The following is a 23,657-nucleotide window of genomic DNA, read 5'->3' as shown; positions in this document are numbered from 1 at the left end:
AATAATACATAATAATAAATAAATAATACATTTACAAATCAGATAAATATGATTTAAACCGATTTAGAGCCGTTTCTGTAATCCCATTATCACATTCAAGCCTATGTAGTAGAATATTATGATCAACTGTATCAAATGCAGCACTGAGGTTTAACAATGCCCTAAAAGTGGTGATTAATTTGCTGCAAAACTAAACTTAGGTTGTCCTAATGTATGCTCAATAATCCACGTAGAAAAATCTAGCAAAGTTAAGTCAGATCTTCTGGACGAATTAAAAAAAAAAAAAATAGTTGAAACTTTTCGTCTTTTATCCAAAAGACTTTGTCAGTCTGAGGAGCTGCACTAAACTCAGTCTTATAAATAGCCCCTTCTGATAGTGGATCAACCAGTTTGTCGGTGACATCCAGAACTAGCTGTTCACATGATCAAGGAGGACCGTCAGCCTAATGACCGATTGTTAGCACCCTGATGGCTGCTTGCTATGCACAGAGGGCTGAGTGATACTAGTAATAACAGCATTGTAATAGGGGGACAATTGGACATGGATAAATTTAAGTTGGATAATTATTTGTATATAACATACCCAAACTGTCAGGGCATAAAAAATTTAATTGCATAAATGTAGCTGGACCCAGCAGACATACCCGTGACCAGCTCTCGGACTTCGTTGTCGGTTGTTTTCCTGAGGAGGCGCAACAGGGCAGGCACGCCGCCGCAGTTCCTCAGAGCCACCTTGTTGCTGTCGGTGGCCTTGCCATAAACCAGGTTCCTCAGGGCTCCGCAGGCGCTCTTCTGAACCTCGGACACCTTATGGTCCAGCAGGTCCACCAGGTGCTGGATCCCTCCCAAGTGACACACCTTCACGTAAAAAAAAAAAATCCAGGTCAGTAGTTTCCCCAACTTTTTCGGTCCAGACCCACAAGATAACAGCAAAAGACACTTGAAACCCCACTGCAGATTTTACGTGTACGAATGCAGCTAAGAAAGAAAGATTAAGCAAGCATACAGTGACAGATGAGACAAACTAAATATATGTTAGAATATTTACACCCATTTATGACTTCTTTTTCCATTTTATAACAGTCATGTAAAACATACCATTAGCAATTACTTTCATCTTTCATCACTGATAATTTAGTTCCTTAAATAAATTTTAAAAATCTGCAGCTAAAATCCTATCTTGAAACCCAGTGTCGATGTATAAAAGCCAGGCATCACACTGTATTATTAACAGAAACCCTTATTCTACTAGAAGATCATCCCTATGGCATAAAAAACTAGAGAAAGTGGGTAGAAAAACTATATTAGAAATCATGGATTAAAGCAGGAATTATTTTTATCGGAGATGTGTATGAGGGGGACAGTTTTATGGCTTTTTCACAAATGATAACTGAAAACAGAATCCCTCAACAAGACTTTCGGAAATGCGTACAATTAAGAAGCTGTATATTGTCTGCACAACGAAAACTGCCCCTGATATCTCAGACAGCGTTACAAAAACTAGTACAGAGCAATCAAGGCGCGAGGGGTGGGGTATCTAAATTTTACAGTCTTATGAGACAAGCCAAAACATGAGGGTCTCAGGAGGGCATGGGAGGAGGATCTGCAGGTTGGGATAACTATGGAAAAGTGGAAGGAATTAAATGGATCCTGGTATAAGACATCTAGAGAAATGCAGACCCATTTAATTACATATAAAAGCATATATAGGCTTTATTGGACTCCTTGTAAAATGGTTGTGCTGGAGATGTGAGAAGAATAGGAGAACATTTTTACACATGTTGTATGAATGTGAAAAGATACTAAATCTATGGGAAAATGCACAGGTTGGCCCTCATCACTGGGTGTAGGATTGCCCTAAGGCGCTCGAAAACTCAAAGTATTATACATTTCAACTAATGGTTTGGAGAATCAGAATAAGTTTTGTTTTATGTATTTATTCATGTATTTTCATCTTTTTTGTTGTTGTGCTGCAGCCATTGTTCACGTTCAGGCATGTCACTTGTACATTTAAGAAAAAGATCAAAACTGAATTGTTAAAAAAGTATATATGAAGTAGCTTAGTGTGTGTTTTGTATTAGAATTAGAAAAATTAGAAAGAGTTATTCATTTTGTTCTGTTACTTGAAAATTATTATGAGTGAAATAATTGTTTGAAAAAAGGGGCAGATATAATAAGATTTTTTTCTTCTTTCTGCTGCCTTTCATTTTAAATCTTTTGTTATCTTTTTTTATATTGTTATGGAATTGTTTTGTACTTTTTTAAAATGAATAAACTTTATACCATACCATACCATGTCGGTTGTTTGGCTGTTTTGTTAAAAAGCAATAAAGGGTACATCACAAAAATAACTTAAAAAAAAAAAAGCAGCTAAAAATCAAACTAAAGGACACAAATGAATTTGCTTGGATATTCTGGACACATGTAGAAGCAGAAGACGCTAAATAAACATGTCTCAGGGAAGCAGGAGCCTCTTTCTCCTCTTCTGTGTTCGAACTCCGGCTAAACAAGCAGTCCAATTAAAAGCTCCTCACTGGACAAACTTAACGGCACTGAAATGCCTCTCGCGTGTGAAGCCACTGTGTTGGCGTTAGCTGCGGCAGTGGAAGCAGAAAACAGACCGTTTCATCGCCGAAATGTTTGGCAGCAGCTCAGTTAAAGTTGTTTTTTGGAGCAGATGGTGCTTTGGCTCAGATCTCTGAGTAGACTCAGAGCAGCGATGCTTAAAGAAAGAAAAACTAAAAGCTACTCCAAAATGAATCTTAACTCTGCTGTTTCACATTAATGTCTCTGAACGGTTCGACATGTCCACCATCTCTTTCCACCTGGCTCGTGAGTCGTGACATGTTGTCCTGGTATTTTTGTCTCGGCGTGTCAGCATCACTTTACCTCCACCTTGACCCTGTTGTCTCCAAAGCACAGGTGCTGCAGGTAGGCCGCAGCGTTGCCCTGGACGGACGGGAAGTGATGCTGTAGCATGTGGATAACCTCTGGCAGCTCGGGGTCGCGCCACGCAAACTCCCTGAGGAGAAACGCAGAGGAAGGTGTCAGTCAATATTTAGAAACACTTTGGATTTAGTGTTTTACAGATTTATGACAGTTTTAAAGTAACTATAACAAAATGTAACAACATCTGTCCTTGATTCTAAAGAACAGTACAAAAAAAAATAGTAGGGAATTATTAAATGTCAGACTGTGTTGACGGAAACGTCAATTTGGAGGGAAAGCTATTAGCTGGATGGATGTTAGCATCTAAAATCACTTCTGCTGTGGGAAAATAACACATTCTTTCATGCTACAATGAAAATGTTTCTTCCACTTTGCGTACAAAAGACACCGAGTGATCTATTAGTTCTCATACATGTTGAGAATAACTCATCTACTACCACATAAAACTCCTCTCTTGCTCTCGACGAAGACGGATGCTCTCTTTCCCTCTCCTTCCTCCCCTCCTTCTATTGATCTTTTGCTCTTTGTTTTTGTGAACCTTTTTCAGAGCCCCTTTTTGCATACCTTCCAAATTGTAAACTATGGATTTGTTCAGCTGGTCTCTCAATGCAACTGATCAAATTTTCTCACAAGAAGCCCTCTTATCTCGGAAACATAATTGGATTTATGATAACTGGATTCTGCTTTTTGGATTTGGTGGAAATGTGGATTGTCGACAAATTCGGAAACGTCAGCAGCTGTTTAAGCTGCCTGGAACGTGTGTACCGGGCTTGGCAACACTCAGACTGTGTGCGAACTATCTGTGGACCTGTATCAGAGCCGAGCAGGCAGGACCGCAAAACTTTGTGGCAGTGTTCACGGACAGTTGGAAGGAATAGATCTTATAGAGAAGTTGGAAGCCCAACTTTGGTGTAAGTAATCATAATTCAGCTTTTTGTTGTCGCCATGGGATGAACTAGTGAGACTGTAAAAGGCAAACGCGGAAATTAAAGAGCTCGGCCTGACCCAAAACAGTGTTGAAATCTGACACTGGCTGACTATCTCAACTTCTCCTTGGATGTTATGATCCCCCTACTACAACCCCCACCCCTGAAAACATCTGTAGACTCATCAGAGTGGACTGGCAGAGAGACACTGTAACATCAGGACTATAGAAACTATCTAGAAGTGTTCATGGGCAATCTCACCATCTTGTCATCCTCACCCCCCTGCAAAATGTATTATGTCTCTCTATGTTGCTTGCTGAGGTAGACTTTTTTTGCTACCTTACACTGTGCCCTGTGCCTCATGGTGTGAGATCTTTTTTTTATACCTTGTCTCCTCATGTTTTCTTCCCCTTTTCTTGTCTAAGCGGTAAGGGCAGCGCTCATAGGGAGCCACAGCCCTGATACACTTCCGTCTATCCTTCAGACGGCTGTATGGAATGAAATTTCGCTGTACTTAATGTTTGATTCTGATTCAAATCAAGACTTATCTCAAAATCTGTTAAAACACAGTGAGTTATAGTCATTTTTTTGTGTTTGTTAAGGTCATTAAACTGTGGGAACTATCTCAAATGAGGTTGATCCCAAAGGTTAATCAGTTGTAGATGCATCCAATGATTATCTTGAGAACAAAAAGGGTTAAATCATGTCATCTGGACCAGTTCCTTTAAGTGAGAAGGCGGATTATTTTGAGAGTTTCAGGTAACAGACAGACAAAATAACCCCCCCCCCCCACACACACACATACACACACACACACACACACACACACATGCTTTTCATGGCAGCAGGCAACAACTACAAATTGACAGCTGTTATAAAACCACTGGTGAATGTACTGGCTTTTACCTTGTTACACTAAAGTAATGTTAGACATTTTTTACTTCCATAATAATCTAAATCCAAGTAGTTTGGAAAATTAGGACAATACATAAAATAAGAAAATTAACGTAACATTGAATCAGTGAAAATACAAAATGATCTGGACGAATAGTGACATAATCTGTCCTTTTTGTTTTCTTTGTGTTCACCTGGTCTTTATTTCCTTTCCTGATCCTTGTTTTTGACTCTGTTCCTAGTGTGTGTCTCCCTCTTGTGGTCTGTCCCAGCTGTTGCTCCCTCATGTAATTAGCTTCTGCCACTACCTGTTGTCTCTCCCAGCTGTTTGTCATTTGTCTGTGTGTATATAAGTCTGCATCTCCGGTTCCTTGTTATCTGGGCATTGTCTCATGAAGACTCCTTGTTCCTGTTCTGCACCACCTCCAGGTTTTGTCTCCCTTAGTTTCTTCGCATGGTTCATGGAAGTTGGTGCTGCCACGTCAGCCCTTTTGTTTATTTTCATTAAATAACTTTTTACTTTAAACCTGAGTCCTCCCAGCATTTCGGGTTCAAACCACCACCAGATCTTTCCAAAACAGTTCTTGTGTTCAGTCATTCAACACATACTCTCTCACTGTTATAAAGTGCTTCAAACTGGTTCCAACAAAAAGCAGTCCAAATATTTTTAACTTGTAAAAACATAACATTAAAGCTCTACTGTATTAATGGAACATCTGTCTTTACACAGCTGGTCGCAGATAAACACGCGGCTGAAGTTAATTTGAGTTCTGAGTCACACGTAGAACATCAGAGTGCTGCAGCAGATGGTGGTGGACCCCAGACAGAAAACACCTAAAACCTTTCAAGTTCTTCAACATGTTTCGAACAACACTCCAGCCATCGGTACCTCGGGTCCTTATGGATGCTCTCGATGGATGGAGTGCGGGTGATGACTCGGTCAACGAGCGCTGAGTGTCTGTGGGAGTAGACGGGCTCGGTGGACACCCTGATGGAGTCGGCGAATGCAGCTGCAGAGCTCACCCCAAAGCTGCTTCTTTGGTACGGCAGCGTGCCGCAATGGCTTGTGGTCCGAGGAAGAGTCCCCATACCTGACGATACAATAGATGTGCGAGTTTCGTTTGGTTTCATTGAGCGTGTATAATGAACACTAGGATCTAAACAGATTCAAAGAGAACATAATGAATTATTTAAGGTTGTAAAACAGGTTTTGAACAATTTTGAAGGCAAAACAAAGTGTGAGAGCTGACAGGTAAAACCAATATACAGTAAATTATGGTCAAAACACATTTTAGATGACTTCTCAGATGCTTGGCTAAGTAGAGATGCAAAATCTATCTTTTAAGATGATTTTAAGGACATGGAAGAGTTCAGGTGCCCAGGTTCTCCAGCTTCTATAGTCTACATTTGACATCATTCAGTCAGACTTGATCCATCTCAAACTGGTGCTAAATGCTGATAAAACCAAAGGGATGTTGTTTTCAAACAGAACGTTGGTGCCAGCAGTTCTTCCTCCTATCTCATCCATGCATGGTGTTCCTATTGAGTTTGTGGATTCTTACAAATACCTGGAAATGTTAATTGATGTGCATTTCTCTATTAAGCCACATATTAAAAATCTGTTAAATAAAATGAAACTAAAACTGGGTTTATTTTTAATTAAAAGATCTTGTTTAACTCTGAATGTCAGAAAACACCTAATAACTGCTACCTTCCCACCAGCTATCAATTATTGGGACATTATTTACATGAATGCCCTGCCAGCTGCTTGCAGATGTTGGATGCTGTCTACCATGGTGTGCTAAGATTCTCAACTGGTTGAAACTACTGTACCCATAAAAGTCCATGCTCAATAATCCAGGTACATAATTCGATAATTTTCAGTCAGGTCATCTAGACAGTTTCTTTATTTTGCTGAAACGTTTTCACTTTGGAGTAAGCTGTTTGAGAATCTTCACCAGCATTTTGGGGAAAGAATCAGTTTTGTGCTGTGCGTTTCCTTGACTGATGAAGCCTTCTGGATGGAAGGGGAAATGTTTCAGAAAAAAAAAAAAAAACTGTCCAGATGACTTGACTGAAAATTATTGGATTATATACCTGGATTATTGAGCATGGACTTTTTTGGTTTTGAACCAGTTTGACATGACTGTCGATGAGGAAGTGGGCTGGCACCAGAGGAGGGGGCGTGCCAAAGACACCATCTTAGCACCAACATAACTGGTTTGTTCCACTTTGGAGTAAGCTGTTTGGGGGAAGAATCAATTTTGTGTTGTGTGTTTCCTTGACTGATGAAGGCTTCTGGATGGAAGGGGAAATGTTTCAGCCAAAAAAAGAAACTGTCCAGATGATCTGACTGAAAATTGTTGTACCGTACCCATCACTGCACTCTGTACTCCTTGGTCAGATGGTCACCATTATCTACACGTAGACTCTCACACTGATTCATCTTCTTCTATAAATCCCTCCTTGGTCTGCTGCCTTCTTATATCTCCTCCTACATGTCACACCGTCAGTGCAGTTACAGCGTGCGCTTTCAGGACATCATTACCTGCAGCGTTCCCTCAGTGCGGACTGAACTTGGCAAAAAGGCCTTTTCCTACTCAGCTTCTGCAACCTGGAACACCTTGCAACAGGAACTGTAGTTGTCCATCTTAATTTTTTAAAGGATTTTAAACATCTGATTAGGTCATTAGAAGCATCTAATAAAAAAAAAAAACGATCTCGTTTTGAGTATTTTGACTCGTTTTATATGGCACCTTGATTTTATTGGTTTTATAATAATAAATAAATAAAATGTTATGTGTTGTCATAATTGTATGTTCCCATAAAAAAGGCGAAATTGGTTCTCTGCATTTACCGGTTACCCATCGCACCTGGGATTCACGCAGGTGGAGCAGTGGGCAGCTATGTAAGCGCTTTTATACACTATGTTTTATTTTAATTGCTTTTTATTGTTGTTGTTGTACTCTATATGCTGTCTGTCTAAAACAAGTCTCTTTTGAAAATGAGTCCTAGCGACTCAATGAAACTACCTTTATAAATAAAGGTTAAATAAATAAATAAGAATGACCGCAAGCAATGAGAACAGTTCCTGAGCTTGTATGCTACATATTTTGTGAAAGTGTTAGAAAAAATCCTTTAAAAAATATTCTTATGCAGAACAGGCTTGATGATGACTCATTGAATTTTAAGAAGAATGTGTGTTTCTGGGCAGCACGGTGGCGCAACTGGTAGAGCTGCTGCCTCTCAGCGTGAAGGTCCCTGGTTCAAATCCCAGTCCGGGGCCCTTTCTGGGTGGAGTTTGCATGTTCTCTCTGTGCATGTATGGGTTTCCTCCGAGTACTCCGATTTCCTCCCACAGACCAAAAACATGCATGTTAGGCTGATTGGTAACTCTAAAGTGTCCTAAGGTGTGAATGAGTGAGTGAGTGAATGGTTGTTTGTCTCGTTTGTCTCGTTTGTCTCTATGTGGCCCTGTGATGGACTTGCGACCCGTCCAGGGTGTACCCCGCCCGCCCCTCGCACTGTTATTGGTGGACATGGGCACCGGTGACCCCCGCAACCCAATATGGAAGAAGCGGGTAAAAGTTAATGGATGGATAGATATGTGTTTCTAGCAAACCACATGTTGACCTTTGGAGTAGTCATGTTGAGGTTCAGTACCTGTGTTTGTCCTGTAGAGGGAGCCCTGGGGGTCTTGGGTGGGGCTGTGGAACAGGGGGCTTTGGAAAGAGTGTTCATCGAAAACGGGCGTCATGTGGCAGTCTGGAGACAAGGCCGCCCTCAGCTCTGGATCTATCTGCACTCCATGACCGGCATATGAGCTGTGAAGTCCTGCAGGGAAGAAAACAGCACCTGAAGACATTTTATTTATACAACAAAACATTGCTTTTGAAAAAAGGCAAATACATTCTGGCTGCACGGTGGAACAACAAGAAGGTCTGGGGTTTGAAACTCAGCCACAGGTTCTCTCCAGGTACTCCAGTTCAAACAAGATCAAATCATTGCATGGCGATGAGAGAATGAAGGGCAAAACAAGAAACCATCAAAATTCAGGGGATTACTTGTGTTTGATAATTGAAAAACAGGTAGTGTGCTCAACTTGAATTCAGATCTACATCTTATCTGGCTCATTTCAAGACGTTGTGCAAAAAAAATCTACATGCAATATAGACAACAGTGCATGTTGTGCTGCAGGACTCTGGTTACTCGCAGCCTTGATTTTATCGACATCAGGAAGTCAAACCAACATGGAAACCTTCCTCCTCACAGTGTATCGGCTCCAAAAATGCTCCAATTATAAAGTGGCTTGAAGGCACCAGGGAGGGGGGTGGTGGGGTTGGGAGCCTTGGTAGATCAGTTTCGTAATTCAAGCAAAAGATTTGAACATAAACTTGCTGCTAGTCTTCTTTAATTGGTTTGATTTTTCAGATTGAGAATAATAATTTGAGTTTGGAACAAACGTTGGACCTTATTGACTCTTACTGGCCCTTTGGTGACACAAGCCAAATCAGTAATGTTCAACTTGGAGGAAAGTTTGCTAAATACTTCAACATGCCAAAAGGAACAAGGATCAAGGCTAAGAAAGTGGGGGTTTAATCATATCTGCAAAGCTGACGTTATGTCATTCAACCTTTATTTATACAGGTTAGTCCCATTGAGCATCGGGGACTCATTTACAAGAGAGACCTTCACGTCATTAACTGAGTGAAAGAGGGCACAGTTGCAGTATCCCCATGAGAACCAACTCTCTTCTGCTGTTTGCTCATGCACTTCAGGCCAATAAACATGTAATTAATTTAGCAGAGTACAGGAAGTTCTCATCTTTACAAAGCAGGGTAGATTATTTTCTATTTCTTGCATGAAAAGTGGCCATAAATCTCTTTTAAATCGCCTCAAAATTGACTGAAATGGCTTCAATGTAAAGTGTAAAAGCTGTCAGGTGTAGATATGAAACCACACGCACACGCATCAAATGTCTGTGAATTGATAAGGGAACTTCCATGCTCATGGAGAAGAAAACTGTGATGAATCAGCATATTAGTTTAGAACAAATCAAGTGAGATGATCCCCAAGGTAATTACATAAACCTATTTGTAATTGTGGAACAATGGCAGCTTTATCTCATATGAAAGAATTGGGAGGGAGACTGTTTTCAGAGATCACACTGACCTGATGGCACACAAAGATTATTTATTGTATTTATTTAAATTTTTAAACCGGAAAAGATTAAAAGAAATCGGGCCTGGCTCAGCATTTTTGCTGTTTTACAGCAGGTTCCTGTTCTGCAGAACATAAATAACACACAGCTATCCAGCATCACATCACATTAATAGACACACATACATACTACATTACAAAAACACAAGAATGGCAGCATTAATATGGCAGACACCTAACGGTGATTGCAAAAGAAGGTGTCCAACAGATGATGCGCATGAGTCTTCTTAAAAAGTGGGAATGTTGAGATGGACTTTGAGGAATATCATTCCATGCTTTAGAATAAACATAGAAAAATGATCTCTGGCCATAACAGTTTTTAAAGGCTAGTAGTGGCGAGTGTCCGCTTGTAGCAGCTCTAGTCGAGCGACCATGTCCATTATTGGTTTTAGGCATTAAAGTAGAAAGAGCTACATTACTGACACCATGAAAAACCTGAAAATATAATTTAATACTGCTGTGTAGAACATAATTTTGAAAAGTTAGAGCATTTGAAGAAGAAAGGGCTGTACAGTGATGAGTCCAGCCGGGAAGTTTGTTATGAATTTTGTAAGCCCTATTGTAGAGCCTAGCTGTGGGTTTCAGGGTTTCATTAGTAGTAAGAGACCAGACCGGTAAACAGTATGACATAGTTGAAAGTATTATGACACGAAGATAAAGTGTTTGAAACAGAAAATGTCAAATTTGATCTAATTTTGGAGTAAACATACATTTTTTTGTTTCAGCTTGGTACATAAAGATTGCACAAGGTCATGCATGATAAGTTAAATGAGAGTCCAAGATAATTCCCAGATATTTATAAGTAGTGACAATAGAAAGGGGTTTGTTTAAAAAAGTAAGAGGATTTGATATATTGAAAGGTCTTCTAGGTGAGGAAAAATACATACATACAGTTTTTTGTTTTTTTTACATTATTCGTCAAGCGATTTTCTTGTAGCCAGAAATAGATTCGATATTTGAGCCAGATAAGAAAAGAACAGTATCATCAGCATACATTAAAATATTGGAGTGATTAAATATTTTGGGAAGGTCATTTATGTATAATTAAAAAAAGCATTGCACCCAGTATACTACCCTGTGGGACTCCCATAGAGCAGGGTAGTGACTGGGATGTACAATTTCCATGTTTCACGACCTGGCACCTATCAGTTAAATAGGAACAAAACATTTGAATTGCAGAAAATGAAAGTCGAAAACAAGTCAGTTTTTGTAAGAGAGTATTATGATCGACTGTATTGAATGCTTTACAGAAATCAATATATACAGTGCCAGTTACTTGACCTTTATTCAGAGCAGCACATATTTGTTCAGTGAACAATATTAATGTTGACATGGTTGATCCTGAAGCACGAAAACCATGTTGGTTATCACTTAACATATTATTAACCTAAGATGCCTGATCTTATTTAGAGTTCCTGGGCCACACTTTTGGAACTGCGCTGAACTGGCCCCATCAATATAAAGGGAAGCTAAAAGGTGCTAGTTTTGGTCCTCACCATGATGGAGTTCCTTGCATCTGGAGCCTTTCGGTGGAAGCTGCCTTACAGGTAGGGTATCTCCCAGTTGTCCCTGAGCTGTGCCATGCCAGCCGTATGAGACAACCTCATATGTATGATGCCCAAATATTTCAAATCCTTCCATACTGCAGCTAAAACCTTCTGTTAATGTGTAGCAAGTTGAGTATTTAATAAATTATCCTCTCAGTTCTGCCAAGCTGAGTCCCTCTATGTTTACAGTAATTATGCTATTAAATACTTGTCCTATTGGACCTTACATCTGCTTTCGACACCATTGACCATGGGATCCTCATTTCTAGGCTAGAGCAGTGGGTGGACATCACAGGGTCAGCACTCAACTGGTTTAGGTCCTACCTCTCTGACAGAACCTTTTGTGTCAGTATCAAAGATTTCAGTTCAGATTCAGCAGCACTTCAGTGGGGGGTAGCGCAGGGGTCCATCCTCGTCCCCTTCTCTTTTCTTTATACCTGCTGCCACTAGGTATTATTTTCCGCAATCACAGCATACAATTTAATTTCTACGCCAATGACTGTCAAATTTACTTCCCCCTGAGGCACAGAGGCACACGCTCTATTCAACCTCTTCTTGACTGCCTGGCTGACATCCGGGACTGGACGGCTTTAAACTTCTTAAGTTTCAACGAGAAGTCTGAAGTCATCTTGTTCCATCCCGATGGCATGTCCATGAACCACTGCATTGACCTTTCCTCTCTAGCTCCGTTAGAGAAACAAAGAGTCACCAATTTGGGAGTGACCCTTCCTTAAAACTTAACAGTCATATAAACATGATTGTTAAATCCTGTTTTTTTTTTCAGCTGAGGCAGCTGTCTAAGCTGAAGTCCATATTGTCCAAAAAGAATCTTGAGACAGTGATCTATGCGTTCATAACATCCAGGCTCGATTACTGCAATGCGTTTGGCATCAATCACGTCTACAACTGGTCCAAAATGCTGCAGCCCGATTTTTAACCGGTACAGGTCATAGAGAGCACATTACTCCAGTTTTGGCCTCCCTGCACTGGCTACCCATTCACCTTCGGATCCAGTTCAAAATACTCATGTATGTTTTAAAATCACTGAACAGTTCTACCCCATCCTATCTTACTGATCTTCTACAGCCATATTTCCCACCGTGCTCTCTGGGGTCAGCAGACCAGAGGCTCCTTTCAGTTCCAGAAACCGTTGCAAGCTCAGAGGTGACAGGGTTTTCTCTGTTGCAGGTGCAAGGCTGTGGAATGAGTTGCCACTGTGTGTCAGGCAGGCTCCCACACTCACAGTCTTTTAAGTCTCGCCTGAAAACCCACTTTCATTTCCTTGCCTTTGACACGGTGCGATTTGTTTTGATCCTGTCTGTAGTCTACAGTGTTGGCCACTTAGTTATTATCCACTGCTATTTGTATCTATATATTTATTTTATGTTTTCCTGTCTGCTGTGCTTGTTTGTTTCTATCGTACAGCACTTTTAGTTGGCCTTGTTGCTGTTTTAAGTGCTTTAAGGGGGACGTTTTTTTTTCTACACACAACGTCCCAGTGGCTTTTAAACCCCAAAATACATTATGGCAAAGACTGGTTCATCCCAAAGATCCAGTCCCCCGACACAAACAGAGTAATATGCTGTTCAGTGTCAGGAGGGCTGTGCTCAGTCTTAAATCAGGGAAACTAAACAGCCACTGGCCAAAAGGATGGCCCAGCACAGAAGAGCAACATCATCAAGCCAGGACTCTGCGGTCTACACTCATCTCCAGGCCAGCGGTCACTCTTTCAGGGATGAAGATGTTCACATCCTGGATAGAGAGGAATGATGGTTTGAGAGAGGAGTAAAGGAGGCCATCTTTGTGAAAAGAAACCGTCCATCATTAAACAGGGGTGGAGGCCTCCGTGTTCAACTGTCCCCCTCTTACAATGCTGTTATTGCTAGTATCACTCAACCCCCTGTGAATAGCAAACAGCCATCAGTGTGCTAATGATCCATCATTAGACTGATGGTCCTCCTTGATCATGTGAGCAGGTTTTGGTTGGCAGCAGCAAACTGGTTGATCCACTCTGAGAAGGTGCCATTTATAAGACTGAGCTGAATACAACACCTCAGACTGAAGAAGTCTTTCAGATGAAAGATGAAACGTTTCTACTTTTTTTTTTTGTTTGTTTTGTTTTGTTTTGCTTTGTTTTGTTTTTTGAATGTCCAGAGGACCAGACTTAACTTTTTTAAATTTTAAGTGCTCTATAAATAAATTGGTATGGTATGGTAAATACATGCATAAAGTTGGAAATGCCTTAGCCTCAGAAGTGCACCACTAGCAGATCTGAGCACCCTGTTCCCTTCATTCATTAGAATAACAGATCATTATTCATCTACAGTACAGTCAATGGTGTATAATATTGTGTCTGACCAATTCACCTTTTTGTTAACTCTTCGGTAGAGCTGTCATTTCTAACTCAAACACAGAGCCCGGCCCAACCCGGATTAGGGCTTGACCATAATAATGTGTGGGTCGGTGTCTGGCTTTTGAGTGAGTCAGCGGATGCACGGCTGACAATCAAATTATATGACAATATGGCTTGCCATACCATCACCCACCACACGCAGCCATTTGACCATGTGCTGACTGGCCTTGAAAGAGGTAAAAAGTTCAGTTAAGCTTAAGATGGACTACTGCCAGTGATCCATCAAAGCCCAATTGGACGTTCATTCAACTGCTGCACTCAGCGTACACGCGTGGCTGACGATCCAAACAAGTGAGATCCCAAAATATCTGACATGTCAGAGCGGGGTCTGTGTTGGAATAATGCAGAATGCAGGCAGAAGCAGGGATTTAATGCACTTTGACGGCCATGAAAGGACAAACATATCCATCTTCTGCCCCCTTTTCCTCAGCTGTGTGCGTCCACTGACCGTTAATAACTATATAAGCAGTCAAAGCTTAATTAAAAATGTTGGGGATTTTTGGGGTTCGGACCTGTAATTACTGTTAATTCATCGGGCCAGGTGAGGTTCGGAAATGATGACTATGGGCTGGGGCTGGGTTGGGTCGGATTTTTTGAGCTGAATGCAACTCTACTCAACAGGCATGCCATGTATTGACAATTGCTGCTTCCCATATACCTTTACTCCATTTACTGCATGGCGAAAATGCCAGAGGACAGTGTGCCAGATACATTTTTTATGTCCCACTATCTTTTATATGAGTATCTGACTCTCATTTCATTATATTTCTCATTTTCCTGTATCTAGACGAATCATATGTGCAGATAATATTTGCATCTATTTTCTTCTGTAAATGGAGGTGTGTCTGAGGAGGAGTTTTATGTGCGATCAGTTCCACAATTGTTGGGATATAGGAATTTAAAGGCATTTTCACATTTTGCCCTTAAGCCAAATTTCAGTGTGAAAGCCGCACACTCTGATGCATTAGGCCCCAGATTATTTTCCTCATTGAGAATTAATAAGAGTACAATAAAAAAAAGATCCACATGGCCCTGAACAGGATCAAGCTGTGCTTTTTTAAGTATTATGATTAACTGTAAGGAACATGCTGTAACTTGTCAGTGTAATGTGTATTATTTTTGTACTCATAAAGATCAATATCTCTCCTGTGGGAATGTTCTGCAATGTTCTCCTGCTCATGTTTGTGATGTGTGATATTAAGGGCCCCGTGAAATCACTCCTACTGTGACCAGTCAGTGAGGAACAGAAAAAACTGGTTGTTTTGATACCCTCAAGAGCTGATTGATATGGTACTGATGATAGAGTTTATATGATATGGTAACGTGTCTCAGGCAGAGTCCGTGACTCGGATCCACTCCTTCCTGTCTGCAAGTGGACCTTTCAAAGATGGCTTGGACATGGAGGGGAGAGACTGAGAATAGGCCTGTTGCAATAAACAATAAATCAATTAATTGCATGATGAATGAAAATTATTGACCTCATGTTTTCATTTACCGGCTTTATCGTTTCTTCGTGTCGTGTCTCTTTCTACTGAAGATACGGCTCAACTCCGATGCTCTTCACTGACCCCTCCCTTTCTCTTTAAAATGTGTTTTAACCATCCAAAATCGCGTTTTTGTATCGTTAAAAGCAGCTAAGCCGAGAAGCTAAGCTACAAACTAAGCTAACAGGCTGACCTTGGAAAAAAAAACTCTTGTCTTGTCGAAGCTCCAAAACTCACGGTTGAAACCCGTGCCTTCGTGTAAAATGTTGTCTTTCCTCTGCAAAAAGAAGCTGAGAACTTCTAAAAAAGTTCAATCTGGTCCTCTGGACATTCAAAAAAAAAAAAAAAAAAAAAAAAAACTAAGCAAAACAAACAAAAAAAATGTAGAAACGTTTCGTCTCTCATCCGAAAGACTTCCTCAGTCTGAGGTGTTGTATTCAGCCCAGTCTTATAAATAGCACCTTCTCAGAGTGGATCAACCAGTTTGCTGCTGACAACCAAAACCAGCTGCTCACATGGTCAAGAAGGACCATCAGCCTAACAATGGGTCATTAGCACACTGATGGCTGTTTACTGTTCACAGAGGGCAGAGTGATACTAGCAATCACATCATTGTAAGAGGGGGACAGTTGAGCCCAGAGGCCTCCACCCCTGTTTAATGATGGACAATTTCTTTTCACAAAGATGGCCTCCTTTACTCCTCTCTCAAACCATCATTCCTCTCTATCCAGGATGTGAAAATCTTCATCCCTGAAAGAGTGACCGCTGGCCTGGAGATGAGTGTAGACCGCAGAGTCCTGGCCTGATGTCGTTGCTCTTCTGTGCTGGGCCATCCTTTTGGCCAGTGGCCGTTTAGTTTCCCAGTTGTAAGACTGATCACAGCCCTCCTGACACTGAACAGCATACACATTACTCTGTTTGTGCCGGGGGACAGGATCTTTGGGATGAACCAGTCTTTGCCATAATGTATTTTGGGGTTTAAAAGCCACTGAGACGTTGTGTTTAGAAAATAAACGTCTCAGTTTCTCTGATACTCCCTCAACATACGGAATGACCACTGGTCTGGGTCTGGGTTCCTCCTTTCCACCTGTTGGCTGACTGGAGTCCTGTTAGGATTTCTCTGCTTTCAGGAAGGCCCAGTTAGGATATCCACATTGCTCTAGAGCCTGTCTTGTGTAGGATTTCTCCTTCTGCCTGGCTCCTGAGTTAGTGGGGACGCTGTCTGCACTGTGGTACAGATTCCTGATGACTCCTAACTTGTGCTCCAAAGGGTGATGGGAGCCAAACTGCAAATACTGGTCTGTGTGGGTGGGTTTGCAGTACACCTCAGTTTGCAAAAGTCCTCTATCAGAGACTGAGACCTCACAGTCCAAGAAAGCCAACCTGCCATTTTTTTACATCTTCTCGTGTGAACTTGATGTATTTATCCACAGAGTTGATGTGGTCAGTAAAATGTTGGACTTCCTGAGATTTGATTTTAACCCAGGTGTTGTCAACATACCTGAACCAATGACTTGGTGGTGTCCCTGAAAAGGACGTCAAGGCTCTCTTTTCTACCTCCTCCATGTACAGGTTGACAACAATAGGAGAAACTGGAGACCCCATAGCACACCCATGTTTCTTCCTATAATATTGCTCCCCATATGTGAAGTAGATTGACTGCAGGCACAGTTTCAAGAGTTGACAGTTGTTCTGTGGAAAGCGTGGTCCTGCTGCTCAGAGTGGTGTCTGATATTAATCTTAAACTGACCACCTCTACTGCATCATCAACAGGACTGCACATAAAGGATTACTGAGCATGCATCAGGATAAGCTGAGAACTTGTTTACTGATTTTTATGTTAAAAGCTTTGTGTGAAAAATGCTATGCTAAAGAGCTCAAACCACACCGAGCGTCCATCATGTCACCATGTCAGCCCATGTCACGTCTAGGGCATTAACATAGTACTCGAGTAATCTACACATCGATTGCTAGGACATCTATCGATGTTAAAAATGTAAAGTCGGGTATCCGTAGTACGTCATATTATGTGACCACGTATGACCGTAGGGGGCGGTGTTGCACTGTTGCAGGTCACAGAGTATGGTGTAACACCGGGTCCAATCCACCGAACCAGAACCAGTTTCGGTTTAAGTTTCGTTTTTGACGCGCTGCGTTTCTTCACGTTTGCAGTTTAATAATAATAACTAATAGTTTAGTTTTTCCTGTGACTTATTTGCAGTATGATAAATGGTAGGAGCATAAAATACGCTCCCAATGTTTTGTTGGTCTTTTTTTTTTTTGTAAATAATTACCTTTTTTTGCGGTTTTATTTATTTTTGTATCTTGAGATCTATGATGTCATCAAATACTCGAGTTCTACTCGGGTTTTATTATGTTAATGTCGAGTTTAAAAATTATATACTCGTTCAACCCCTAGTCACGTCAAGGGGCCTCCCTCCCATTTTTCACAGACACACTGCTCGCTCCCTCACTATCTATCCTTCGGTTCAAACAGTCTTATACTGCCATCAGGTGGTCAAAAAAGGTACTACACCCCAAACAAATCAACATTTCTTCTAAAATTTGTCAATTACTTATCGTCAAATTTCAAACAATATTATCGTTTATCGCAATAATTTCTGAGACAATTAATCGCCTAGCAAAAATTGTTATCGTGACAGGCCTAACCGAGACCTGGGCTGGAGGTTATTCTATAAAACTAACTTGGCCGATCCAGAGAGTTAGAGCAGGTCAGGGTTTCACACAGATGAGAGCACTGCTTTTGAGTGTAATCTTGTAATTGCATGTTCTGTGAATGCTGGACTGCTCTCCAAAGCTTTCTAAGTAAATCTGATGAACTACACCTTGGTCTGTTTTTGTGAATCTGCTTTTTTTCCACGACGAACTACAACCGCGTCAAGTTTTAGCTGAAGATCTATAAAACTGACTGACTTGTAGCTACAGTATCTTTGTGTTAGCCAATGTCCATTAGCTCTGGTGGCCATCGTGAAATGGGAAGAAATGGAATCAAAATGGTTTTGCAACAACAAAAGTCCTTTGAAACCTCAACCACACTTTGCAAAATCTTTTCCATCAGGGGAGAAAAAACTGATGAGGCAGCTTTGCATGCTGGCAGATTACCAGGTATTACTATTTTAGCTACTAGCATTAATAGCCTAATCATGTATCCATCTTTAGCTTATGTCCTTCATGTAATCTGGGATTATCATGGATCTGCAGGATAATCAAGAATAAGTCCTTATGGAACATATTGGCCACTTATAATACATGCAGGCAAAAAAACACTAAGGACTTCACCTCCAACACCCTTAAAAGGCGCAAAATTACGTTTGCCAGCATTACTAATCTATGCATAAACTACAGTGTGATATAACAAAGCCTTAGAGTGCTGTCAGCTGATAATCATGTGCAGATGCTTTGTGGCAGCCTATATGGGTCAAAAAGAGCAGCTTTGTGAAGTGACAGTGGAGGAGTAAGTAGCTGCTGCATCAGCATCAGGGAGAGAGTTCTCGATAACCAGTTAATAAGAGGAGGAGGACCGATAAATCTGGTTTAATGTTTACAGAATAAAGTCCTTTTCAACGTTGCCAACACTCCGGTGACAAAGTTAAATACAGCCGGATCAAAGCTACAGTGGGAGCATCTCTTTTTGGTGGGAAATTTGCTCCAAAGACGCCTCAAAGACGTCTGTAAGCCGAGCTCAGTGAAGATTCTGGCAGCAGCAAAGAAATAATCCCTTCTCAAGTTTCTCAGCCAGCTGCGGCTGTCTCAGCCAATCAGAGCGGCACAAAGTCAAAAGGTTGGACTCCAGGGATGTCGATCAGCCCCTCATCACCATCTGAGCAAGTCTGGCAGTGGGTAAACTGATGAGTAAATGCAAAAAAAAAAAAAAAAAAAAAAACCTTGTTCAGAGATGTATGTCTTTGATGTGACGCGATGCTTCACACTGGTGCAAGTTAGAGAAGTGGTTGCCAAGGCAACAACAAGTAAATGAACAGTACTCATCCAACGAACAGGCCAAGTTGTTACCGATTCTAACGTGATGTTTGGCATCAGTGTAGGTAGCACATCTTCAACGAAAGCAAAGATCAAAGCAAAGCAGCAAGAAGAATTCACAATTTTAAGATTTACTGTAAATCTGGGTGTCACGTGGAGGTAGTTCATACCCGTCATCCCCAGAAGCCAAGGAACAACCAGGAGCCCAGCTCCACGAGGTGCACCCACTTAGGTGACAGGTTTTAAGTGCTCCTCCTTCAACGAGGACTTCAAATGACTCTTAGTTGGCTTCCCTGTGGCCAATTTGCCACAGGAGACCCTACCAGGGGCTGATGTCTGAGACAACATAACCTTCTGGTTTAAGGTTACTCAGAACTCCATCGTGTTTAGGTGGTGATTCCACGGAACAGGGTCACCTTCTGTACATTGTATTAAAAAAATCATGGAACAGAAGGAGTACTTTTGCTTTAAACATCTATCCTTGCAGCCTCCACCACACCAAATTTTAGCTCATTAGCTGTTAATTAGTTTTAACCATTTTTAATGTTTACCAAAGTAGATTAGCTGTAGTAGCCATCTTGAATTGGGTTGTCTCTGAAAGTTGGCTAGACAAAATACATTTTCTGCAGAGGTGCGGTGTAAAATCTGAGTTCTCTTACTGTATATGTAAAGAGAGAACAAGCCTTGCTTTCAAAACTTTGTCAAATTGTAGCATTTGATCCACGTTCAATTTCTGTTTCATATTGAATTTTTCATTTAAAAAAATGACATGCATTTTACTGAAAATGTTGAGCCCTTTTACAGATTTTTTTCTATGCTTTTGAATAATAAGTAATAATAGTTCTGTCCAATTAACTTCTTTCAGCTGTTTTTTCAACTGTTGTGTGATCCTTTCAGATTCTTTTGGCTAACTACAACATTTTTGTGCTTCTAACTTCTATCTGCAAATTTCAGCTTGTTGTGCTCCTTTCCGCAGTTTTCAGCTAGATTAAACTTTTTCTACTATTTCAGCTACTACCGTATATAGCTGTTTTTACGCTACTTTAAGCCTTTTCAGCTAATTCCACTCTTTTTTTTGTTTGCACTCATTCCAACTTTTTTCATCCTAATTCAGCAAAAATGTGCTTTTTCCACTCCCTCCTGGTAATTTCAGCTTCTTTCTGTTTTTTAGCTACTTTTCAGCTGTTTTTTTTGTGTGTGTGCTAATTTCAGCTTTTTTCAGATAAATTCTACCTTTTGTGCTCTTTTTGTTTCTTTCAGCCTAATTGGGCAAACATGTGTTCTTTCTGCTTTCTTATACTATAATGTAAGTTGTACTAGCCTTTAATTACCTTTTCAGAAAACGTTTGGCTAATTTCAGCTGTTTTCAGATACATTCAAGTTTGTCTTGGTAATTTCTGCTACTTTCAGCCTAATTAACGTCTATCTGTAAATTTCATCTTGTTATGCTCTTTGCAGTTTATTTCAGCTAGTTTCAGCTTTTTCTGCTATTCCAGCTACTATTTAGCAGTTTTTATGTAAATTTTAGCCTTTTCAGCTAATTCCACATTTTTTAGCCTTCTCATTGATTGGTTAAACTTTTTTCTCTCTTTTCAGCTACTTTTTAGTGACTTTTTTGTTAATTTCAGCTTTTTTTTTTAAAGCTGATTGACTCATTTTTGTGCTAATTTCTGCTTATTTAAACCCAATTCAGAAAATATGTGTTCTTTCTGCTTTCTACTGCTAATTTAGGTTTGTTCTCTCATTTCAGCTGCATTTCAGCATGTTTTTTAAGCTAATTTTAGCTGTTTTCAGCAAGTTCTTCTGCAATAAGCATTCACACTGCATTTTTGCAGGAAATTCAATTTCTCTAGTTGTGTGTATCAATAAGGCTCCAAAATGTTGGATTCTTAGTTTTATGTCACATTGCACAGCCTTAACTTGAGCTGATCTTTTGTCAGAAACCCCTGAACGTGTAAATAATGAAATTTTGAGTTGTTGGTGGGGAGAATTTGAGGCGTTCGACAGGACTAGAAAGCAGCACGAGTCTTGGGCCAACATTTTCAGACAGAAGAGAATTTAAGCAGACGTCAGACTGACCTATGAGGCTGTCGGGTCGTGGCAGAGCGCTCCTCTGGTACAAGCCGTACGGATCAGCACCATATGCCAGCGACTGGCTCTGCCTGGGCAGCGTGGAGCCATAGTGCTGCGGCACCGCCGTCATCCCTGATCGCAGCAGTGACCCCGTCAAACCCCTCCCCTCGATCAAAGAGAGGGTAGAGCCCAATCGTCCTCCTCCTCCTAAACTTCCCAGGGCCTGGGTGGTGTCGCTCGGGGAGGTCGGTGACAGGCAGGAGGGCGGCATGCTGGTGCCAGGGAAGATGGCTGCCAGCGGTTTGGGCTCAGACAAGATTGGCGAGTCGTACGTACTGCCTTGGGATGTTCGCATGGAGATACGAGACGGTGAGACCGTTCCAGTGGTGCCACAGCCAGGTGACTGACTCCTGGAGGGGAGGGATGCCATCCTCCGCAACACTCGGCTGGATGCCTAAGAACAAAAATAAACACAACTTGGTCTTCTAGACACAACTGATAAAGATTTAGCTATTGCCATGTTCCATCCGTTTATAGCTTTGACTTTTACAGGTCATTACGGTTCTGGGAATAAATGAAAGTGCACTTGCTTAGGGACTGAACACGTAGTATTGTGTCTCAAAACATATACAATCGTTCAAAACAAAGTAATTTTAATGATGCAGTTTGTCCATTACAAATTAACTGAGTCTTTTCTGACATTTTTCACAAAAACAAAAAATTACAACAGTAATCATCTCTGCCTCTGAACAGAGCTGGACACAGAGGAAGAGCAAGAATGAACTAAAACATAGAACTGTAATTTTTTTTATACACCTTTTCTTAGATGCATTTTTTTATCCCCATTTTTTTTTTATATATATTGTAATTTGCTTTTGACATAAATGTGAACACTATGTGAAGGTTTGGTATGATCAATAGAAAAAGCAAAGCTAATATGTTCTTGTTTTTAGTATTTTACCTTTTTTTTGGCTCCCTGATTTATTGTTTTATACACTAATCTTATTTTAAATTTTAACTGCATTTTTACTGTGGTTTATTGTTATTATTGTTTATTGTTATTGTTGCCCCTTTTGTAAATGAGTCCTCGTGGCTCAGTGATCGTGGTTGAATGAATTAATACAATCTGTAAAACAGTGATTCATTGACTTCCTAAAGCTACAATCAAAAGTTTCCATACACTCATCATGGGGCATGAATGTCATTATTTAGGGCTTCAAATAGGTAATTTTCTCAAATTCACATAGGGACAAAACTGAATATAGGCCTACCGTAATTTCTGGACTATTGAGTGCACCCCGAATATAAGCCACGCCCACTAAATTTTAAACAAAAACAATTTTGTACACATATAGGCCACACCAGTGTATAAGTCGCAGGTGGCCACATGAGATATTTACAAAGAAAGATTTTGTAAACTTTGAATTAAATATGTACCGGTAACGAACACAAATACGTACAGTAAATGTTTTTTTTCTGAACAGTGCCTGTAACACGGCTGGTTTAAAAAAAATACAGTAGCCTACAAGGAAAAGTCATTGAACACTATCTTCATCCTCCTCCTGTGCACTAAAATCACTAAAGTCGTCTTCTTCAGTGTCAGAATTGAACAGCCTCAGATAAACGTCATCACACACGTCCTCGGTCTCTTTCTCGATGTCGCTCTCAACGACACTTTCATCTCGAGGTAAAGTTGCACTTGAGCTTGTGCTGTCCTCTTCGTCACGCAACAGTCCAGCCATTCGAAACCCGTTGGTGATAGAGGATGTTTTTACACTACTCCATGCTGTCCGGATCCACTGGCAGACTTGAGCAAAAGTTGCTCTGCGCATGCGGCCAGTTTTGGCTAAGCTTATGTCCATTTCCTTCTTCGACAGCCAGATTGATAGCTTTTACCTTGAAAGCTGCATTATATGCATTTCTTCGTGTGTTTTCCATGATGACGGTGAGTGCATGAAGCGCAAAATAACTAATCTGAAGAATTTAGTGTGAGTGCGTTTGATTTACGGTTCAGTTACTTCATTGGTCTGATTTTTTTTTTTTTTTTTTTTTTTACTTTTATTTATACAGGTAGTTTCACTGAGTCACGAGAACCCACCCCCCCAAGAGAGACATGTACTGGGCAGCTATGTGAGCGCCCGGGTGTGAAGAG

The 23,657-nt window shown here is 40.7% G+C and overlaps 1 protein-coding gene across 1 annotated transcript in view; it reads right to left on the bottom strand.

Annotated features, from left to right (window-relative positions):
* LOC119429085 (plakophilin-4) overlaps nt 1-23,337 on the bottom strand; it is a 50,704-nt gene extending 27,367 nt beyond the window's left edge. Inside the window, exons 1-6 of the mRNA XM_037696803.1 lie at nt 23,050-23,337; nt 21,512-21,959; nt 8,433-8,603; nt 5,659-5,860; nt 2,890-3,022; nt 645-858 (exon numbers count right to left, since the gene is read on the bottom strand). Coding sequence (XP_037552731.1) covers nt 645-858; nt 2,890-3,022; nt 5,659-5,860; nt 8,433-8,603; nt 21,512-21,959; nt 23,050-23,337 — 1,456 coding nt within the window. The remainder of the gene's footprint in view (nt 1-644; nt 859-2,889; nt 3,023-5,658; nt 5,861-8,432; nt 8,604-21,511; nt 21,960-23,049) is intronic.
* Nucleotides 23,338-23,657: the final 320 nt, after the last annotated feature.

This window comes from Nematolebias whitei, chromosome 23, assembly GCF_014905685.2.
Source record: "Nematolebias whitei isolate Nwh7 chromosome 23, NemWhi1, whole genome shotgun sequence".
Lineage (NCBI taxonomy): Eukaryota > Metazoa > Chordata > Actinopteri > Cyprinodontiformes > Rivulidae > Nematolebias > Nematolebias whitei.
This window is presented reverse-complemented; position numbering and strand designations above follow the sequence as displayed.